The sequence below is a fragment of the Ziziphus jujuba genome, chromosome 4, assembly GCF_031755915.1.
Source record: "Ziziphus jujuba cultivar Dongzao chromosome 4, ASM3175591v1".
NCBI classification, from domain to species: domain Eukaryota; kingdom Viridiplantae; phylum Streptophyta; class Magnoliopsida; order Rosales; family Rhamnaceae; genus Ziziphus; species Ziziphus jujuba.
The window spans coordinates 11,254,070-11,261,994 of NC_083382.1; the positions used below are offsets into that span (position 1 = coordinate 11,254,070).

Consider the following 7,925-nt stretch of genomic DNA (forward strand, 5'->3'; position numbering starts at 1 on the left):
AATTAATCCACCATCACTGAAATGTTGGTCAACTCCATCTCTTTTAAAAGCTATATTTTTATTTTTTGTAATACTGTTTTAAAAGCTATTTATTGCATATCTAACCCCATTCTTTTATTCTTCAACCAAATGAGTATTTTACTTACCATCCAGGTGCCACAGAGAAATTCAACCTCTATAATATAGGGTATGAGAAAAATCTAAGCTCCAAGTCTGATTGAATTGAACTCGAGACCTGATTTTAGAAAGATGATATTGACCTCAATTGCCTGAATTGTCCATTGGAAGCATCGTAATTATACTGATTAATGTAAAAGTTTTAAGGCTTGTAATCTGGATATGAATTATGATGCTATGCAGCTAAGAATTTGCCATGACGTGCTCGTTCAGAATTTTAGATAGTACGCCACGCCTTCTGTTAATTATATAGTTTTGTCAAAGACATTTTAATATTTAGATAAAAACTAAAAATTTTAACCTTTTTTTTTTAATACGGATATACTTTATTACGTTAAAATATATTTTATCAAGACATGGAGAAAAACAAACAGGTCCTTAGTTTAGCCAAGACCTAAGATTATTTGTCTGGAAAGAATATGTCATACAGAAGATGATATGATTGAGGTTGGAATATGAATGTGTACATAACATGTATAAAACTAGCATAAATAATGATGGCTAAGACTTCTGGCATTTCCTTGGTAATAGTGGCTATTACAGTGCTGATAACGTAATGACTCATACATACTGATACTGCATCTTTCCTTGGACTTTCCAAGGAACATTAATTGAACATGATAAGAATTTGAATTTCAAGTAATCCAATTTCTATATATCGGTCTTATCAATTTTCCTCATATTCCTAGGATTTATCATAAGATATCAATCATCCATACAAACAGACGTACTCAGAATCTTCAAAATTTCATCAATTTAATGTGAAGCATGAGGAACTTCTGCAGAGAAAAAGACACTCAAACGGGAGCAGTTCTTCCTATGTTCATAATGCTCCAATTCTCTTCCTTTCATTTTCTGTTCACTGTTCTACTCTTTCTGTTACTGCTGGTGATGCTCACGAAGAAAACCAAAGCCAAAAATCTGGTTTCTAAGTTGCCTCCCGGACCTCAGAAGCTGCCAATTATTGGGAATTTGCATCAGTTGGCTGGTTCACTACCATATTATTCGTTAAGAGACTTGGCCAAGAAATATGGACCCATTATGCACCTACATTTGGGTGAGGTTTCTGCAATAGTCATTTCATCACCAGAAGCGGCCAGAGAGGTGTTGAAGACACATGAGCTTGTTTTTGCACAAAGACCTGAAGTTCTTGCAATTCAGTTGATTTCATATGATCATCCAGGGCTTATTTTCTCTCCCTATGGAAATTACTGGAGACAAATGCGAAAAATATGTGTATATGAGCTTCTAAGTGCTAAGCGTGTTGGGTTTTTTAGATCAGTAAGAGAAGAAGAAGTCTGCAGTTTGGTTGAATCCATCTCCTCTTCCCATGAACTTCCCATCAATCTCAGCAAAATGATTTTCTCCTTGACAAACATTGTGATATCCAGGACTGCCTTTGGGAAAAAGAGCAGAGGTCAAGATGAATTCAAGCCATTACTTAAGGAATTAATAAAGTATAGTGCAGGCTTCCATACACCTGATTTGTTTCCTTCAGTTAAATTTCTTAGTCTCCTGATTGGAATGAAGCCTGCATTGCAAAGAATACACAAAAAACTCAACAAAATTCTTGATGATATTATTAATGATCATAAGATGAAGATAAAATCGAATTTCACCAGCAATGAGGAACCTGATGGGGAAGATCTAGTTGATGTGCTTCTACGACTCCAAGAATCAAGTGCACTCGGCTTTGAAATCACGACTGACCACATAAAAATCGTCATTTTGGTATGACTTTCAGACTTTTGCAGCTTTTAAACTTTTGCACTGCTTTAAACTTTAACTAGCTTGTTTCACAAAACAAAAGCAAGTTGTTATTTTGTTGATGCAAGTGAATGAGTCCAAAATTTTCAGGATATCTTTATAGCAGGAACTGAGACTGCAGCAACTACCTTAGAATGGGCAATGGCAGAACTGATGAGGAACCCAAAAATAATGGAGAGGGCACAAGATGAGGTGCGTCAAGTCCTAGGAAGGAATACAAGAATTAGTGAAAACAACATTCAGAAATTGGACTACTTGAAATCAGTTGTCAAAGAAACACTTCGGCTGCACCCTCCTCTTCCACTGGTGCCCAGAGAGTCCAGGGAAAAATGTGTAATAGAAGGATTTGAGATACCATCCAAAACAAGAATTCTCGTCAATGCATGGGCACTAGGGAGAGACCCAGAACATTGGATGAATTCTGACTGCTTTTGGCCAGAGAGATTCCTCAGTTCTTCCATTGATTTCAAAGGGACCAACTTTGAATTCATTCCATTTGGGGCTGGAAGGAGGATTTGTCCAGGCATATCATTTGGTCTTGCTAACGTTGAACTAGCACTTGCTCAACTGCTATACCACTTTGACTGGGAGCTCCCAGATGGTATCAAACCGGCAGAACTCGACATGACAGAGACTTTTGGAGTAACCTGTAAGATAAGAAACGATTTGTATTTACTAGCCACCCCTTTTGTTCCTTTTCTTAACAAGGAACATTGAATTAAGATGGAAGATATATGTGGATGTTTAAATTCCACTGAATTTTTATATGATGGTTCAACATTGCTGTGGAATCTTGGAAAGAATGAACTAGCAGGAGAGGAAATAATAATAAATTTAAATGCAACTCCAAAAAGCACCAAAAAGAAAAGCAGAGGCAATATTGCACCATCCAATTAAATATTTCTGACATTTAGACTACTGATGACAAATGGCTTCATTGAGTCACTTTCTGATCTTCTTACTTCAAAAAAGTGTGAACTTCGCTCACAATGTGATTAATGTTCTTCTTACATGCTTATTACATTAAAGTTTCAATTGAGGGCAAGGCATAGAACCTCATAAATCAACATTAAATGCTTTGTTCTCATTCATGGTTCCAGGGCAGATAACTTTAGCTATGTCAAAGCCTTCAGGCATGAGACGTCTAACTTCCATCTCACTGCATAACGACATTACCAACTTTTGTTTCCCACTCTTGTGAAGTCCTTCACATAGTACAGTTAACATACCCAAATCAGGAACAATTAATCTATCAAACATTTCTCTCAAAACTTGGACTGCTCCATCAAAATCTTTATTCTTGCAGAATGTAGATATCAACATCCCAAAAGTATGTTCATTTGGATGGTAACCAGCCCTCACCATGCTTTTATAAAGCTGAAAGGCACGATCAGAGTTCTTTCTTACACACTGCCCACCAATGAGGGCTGAAAAAGTAGACACGTTTGGGACTAAGTTCTCCTTATCAAGTTCTTTTACCAGATTTGCAGCCTTTTTTGTTTTACCCTCCTTGCATAGTCCCAAAATCAAGGCATTATATGTTAGGATATCAGCCTTAACTTGATTCTTTGTCATCTCCTCATAAAGCTTAGCACCAATATCAGCATTACCTCCTTGACTGTACCCATTTATCAAAGTATTGTAGGTTACAGTATTAGGAGCCACATTTATAGATTTCATCTCACTAAAAAGTTTATTTGCTTCACTTACCTTCCCTTCTTTGCAAAATCCATTTATAAGGGTGTTAAAAGTTACCACATCTGGGAGTATCCCATTCTTCCCCATCAAGCTTTTAAGCTTCATAGCAAAGCTTAGAAGGCCTTTGTTACAGTACCCTGCAATCAGTGTATTATAAGAGGCGACAGTAGGGCTGCAACCCATGCTTTCCATCTCCTTAAAAACTTGAAGAGCCTTATCTAACTTTCCTGATTTACAATAAGCACGTATCACCATATTAAGAGTATAAACGTTTGGTGAAATCCGATAACGCTGCATTTCTTTATAGAATGTAAATGTAACATCAACCCTATCCAAATCAAGCAAGGAGCTAATATATGCATTGCAGGATTCAACTCTTGGCAAAAACCCATAATCCTTCATTCTGCAAAAAGTGTCACTGGCATTTCTGAATTTTCTCACATGAGCAAAAGTCTTGAAAAGTAAGTCAAAGACAACGGGAGAAGAATCACAAATGCGGTAGGAATACAATATTTCATCAAACAGCTTAGGAGGTAAATCAATCGAACCCGAAACGATAATGCCCCTCAAAATTGATTCTGCGGATTTGAATTTCCCGTTTCTAGTGAGAATGTGGAGAATCATGGAATGGGTTTCAAGGGTATGCAAACTAGCCTTTTTAACCCCAACCCATTTGAAAAACTCATGTGAAAGAACATGGTCCTTCTGAATCTTGAGCAATATATGTTTCACTCTGAATGGTGTCAAACCACTGGATAGCAAATCAAGCTTAGCCCAATCAGAATGAATCAGATGGCTATGTGCAACATTAACAAAATCAAGGTCTTGACCTTTGGGCTCAGGAATTGTTTTGTGGGGTACTGGAAGAGGCTTCCAATTCCTCCCCAAAATCCCAGTAATTCTTGGTTCAAATATAGGTTGTTTCACACCTGAACTGAACGAAGTCGAAAATTGACGAAATGAGATATTTTTCATACTTGGATTCTCTGCTTCCTTTTTCTAAATTGCCGGTATCAAGAATTTGTCTAGTAAATCAGCAAAACAAATTTAAATGGAACGGGGTCATAAACATATATAAATATCTATAATGTATTTGTAATATTTATATATATATATATATTCAAATTGGGGATAAAGCACTGTTTCAAAAAAAAAAATTGCGGATAAAGCACAAAGAAAAATTTTAATCAAACAATAATATAACGAAGACCAAGGTTTAGAAGAAAGGAATCGTGAAGACCCACTAACCTTTTTCGATTCCACAGAGTGAAGAAATCGAAGAACACACGTAATGAGCGAAAAAGTTCCGATTTTTCCGACGAGACAAGCAGTTGATCGAAGGATTCTTGTCAATAGAGGAAGTTCGGCTTGTAAGACCAAAAAACCAAAAACTGCACGAAAAGAAGTGAAGAGAAAATAACACGTCAGATATTCGATTAAATTAATTAATTTTCTTTTGCTGATATGGCAAATCATTAAAGATGTGGCAGTATATAATTGGATGACATTTCCACGTCTGAAAATTGATGTTTGGAAATCCGTTTTATTGAAGAATTTCTGTGAAGATGTTTGCAGCTTCTCACATTGGAATTTTGTTTCTATTTATTTATTTTATTTTTGCCTGAAGTTATTTAGAAAATGATAGAAAATGTTTTTGCTAAATAAAAATGATGTGAAAGACAATGTTGGTATCATATTATTATTATTATTATTTTCATTAAACAATTATGGATAGGATTCTGATATAATAATTTTGGCTTTTTTTTTTTTTTCTTTTCCTTTTGTGATCATGAAACATTCATAAATTATATTTTATCTTGATTAATAAGTTCTTAAATAGCTATCATTCCTCAAATGACAAACTTTATATATATATATATGAAAGAAAAACAAAAATTACAAAATGCCTCGTTGAACTTTAAGCTTGAGTTTCAATTTGTCCTCTGAATTTTTTTTTTTCGTAAGTAATTTCCCTCCTAAATTTAGGTATGGTGTTAATTTAACCTTTCTTTAAAAATTTATGTTAAATTTTGATAAACTTGACCTACCAATATTAAAATTGTTTTGCCTTTGCTTATATAAATAAAATATGGTACATTGCATTTTGATACTCTATAACGATCTAAGGTTGTACAATTTAGATAATAAATTTCTGTTTTAAACAAATTGAATCCTAATGTTTCAAAATCGTTGTAAATCAATATCTTGAAATAATAATATGGTTAAAATTAATAGTGTCTATATCAATATAATATTATGCTAACATTATAATTATTTCTTAAAAATAAAAAATTAAAAAAAATTGTTATTTTTATATTTATGTTTACAAATTTTTACTTTAAAAGTTGTATTCATTCTTTTTTTTTTTATATTTAAATTAAAATATCTACAATCATAATTAAATGTTTCGCAACCAAAATTAGATCAAAAGCAAAAATTGAAATTTTTTGTGCCCAAATAAAAGAAGGGACCAAAATACCATAAAAAAAAATTAGACCAAGAATTAAAAAATAAAATAAAATATTTTTTGGTTTAATTTTAACCATAGTTTATTTTTTAAGAAATAAAAAATAAATTTTTAATTTTTTTTTTAAAAAAAATACATTTATTGTTTTTCCATTTTATAGGGGAGGAAAAAAAAAAAAAAGACCATAATGGTCTAATTTTTCTATTTTCAAAATATTTTTCCATGTGATCATATAAATTATAGACTAGAATACCAATATGTAAATGAACTATGAACTATTTTGAAAAAAATTTCAATTTTACCAAAAAAAATAAACCATTAAAATGGAAAAATAAAAATTAGAACAAATAAATAAAGGGAGGTCATTTTCCCATTGTGATTTATTCTAATCAGGTTTTCCATTTTTTCATTTTTTGGCTCCATTTTGATTTATAAAATGACTTTTCTAATTTTTTTCAATTATTTTTTCTAATCTTTTATTTTTATTATTAAATTTTTGATTAAATTTTTGTTTTGGTATTTTGGTCTGATTATTTTTAATTTTTGGTCCAATAAATTTTTTTATTACATTAAAATTTCAATTTTATCTTAATTTTTATTATTGATCTAATTTTAAATTCAAAAATATTTAATTATAATTGTGGATATTTTAATTTAAATAAAAAAGAATTAACTATGTTAGCATGATGTCATGTTGATATTGATACTAAATCAAAAGTTTATGATTGAAATGGTACAGTAATGAAACTTACAGGTTTCAAACTGCAATTTGCCCAAGAAAATATGTCTTACTCAAAAGTTTTTCATTAGCAACATTGTAAAAAATAAAAAATAAATAAAAAAAATGAAACACAAATTTTCTTTTTTTCAATCTTATCTTACCATTTTCAATAGTGCCACAAACACTAAATTGTTGATTAAAAATATTTATAAATGCAGTGTATCAATATATTATTGAAGAAATATTATTGTAATTTAAATATGAATAAATGAATATGTATAAGTAAATAAAAAAAAAGTAATTAAATATTACTACATTATTAATCATCTCGTTTAATAAATAAATTTGATAATATTTTGAGAAATTAGTATTCTTGTTCAATTTTTATTAAAAAAATGATTTAGACGTATTTTAGTTGTATAAACAATCAATTGGGATACTAATCATTCCCCTTTTTTTTTTTTTTTTTTTTTTTAATAATTTTAACAAAAAAATAGTTGCAAACTCACATTATGCCAAAGTTTAGGAGGATGCAAATTGAAAATTGATTGAAAGTGTAGAATATTTTGTAATTTTCTTACAAAATTATAGCAATCACATGTGAATAAAAATGAAACCTTTCTTCAGCCTTTAAATATGCGGCAACCAATTTCGAACTTATATCATTACTATTGACCCCGAAAAAATGAAAACCACTAATAAATACGACGAGCCACTTCAATTTATTCCCAGCACAAACTAAAGGTGCTATTCATAGTACAATAACTTCATGAAGAGAAAGTACCTAAGATTATTAAATTTGACAGAATATCAAATCAAGTAAAATATGAAATTAACCACCAGAAAGTGGCTAAGATAAAGTCTCTTACCTACCAATCCATTATTATTGGCAAATTAAAAAATATCTTAACAACCATGTTGTTGTTGTTTTTTGGAATAATAATTTCGAATTTGAATCTCTATTCTTAATATTATAAAAATAAGAAAATCCATGATAATCTTTTATAGCGAGCAGCAAAAGTATTTTATATCCCCAAAAAAATAAAAAAAAATGATTGAGTCTTTTGAGTGTGAAGCCTCTTTCACTTTTAGCAG

At 31.2% G+C, this 7,925-nt stretch overlaps 2 protein-coding genes across 2 annotated transcripts; one reads left to right on the forward strand and one right to left on the reverse strand.

Annotated features, from left to right (window-relative positions):
• The first annotated feature begins 606 nt into the window (after nt 1-606).
• On the forward strand, nt 607-2,671 carry LOC112489142 (desmethyl-deoxy-podophyllotoxin synthase-like). The gene is made up of 2 exons (XM_025067250.3): nt 607-1,908; nt 2,035-2,671. Exons 1-2 carry the CDS (start codon nt 946-948, stop codon nt 2,659-2,661), a joined length of 1,590 nt encoding a protein of 529 aa, XP_024923018.3. The 5' UTR covers nt 607-945; the 3' UTR covers nt 2,662-2,671.
• LOC107433869 (pentatricopeptide repeat-containing protein At4g26680, mitochondrial) lies at nt 2,454-5,084 on the reverse strand. Its single transcript, XM_025067249.3, has 3 exons — nt 4,891-5,084; nt 3,000-4,667; nt 2,454-2,591 (listed from the first exon to the last, which is right to left on the reverse strand). The coding sequence occupies exon 2, from the start codon at nt 4,615-4,617 to the stop codon at nt 3,001-3,003; it is 1,617 nt and encodes a 538-aa protein (XP_024923017.1). The 5' UTR covers nt 4,618-4,667; nt 4,891-5,084; the 3' UTR covers nt 2,454-2,591; nt 3,000.
• Nucleotides 5,085-7,925: the final 2,841 nt, after the last annotated feature.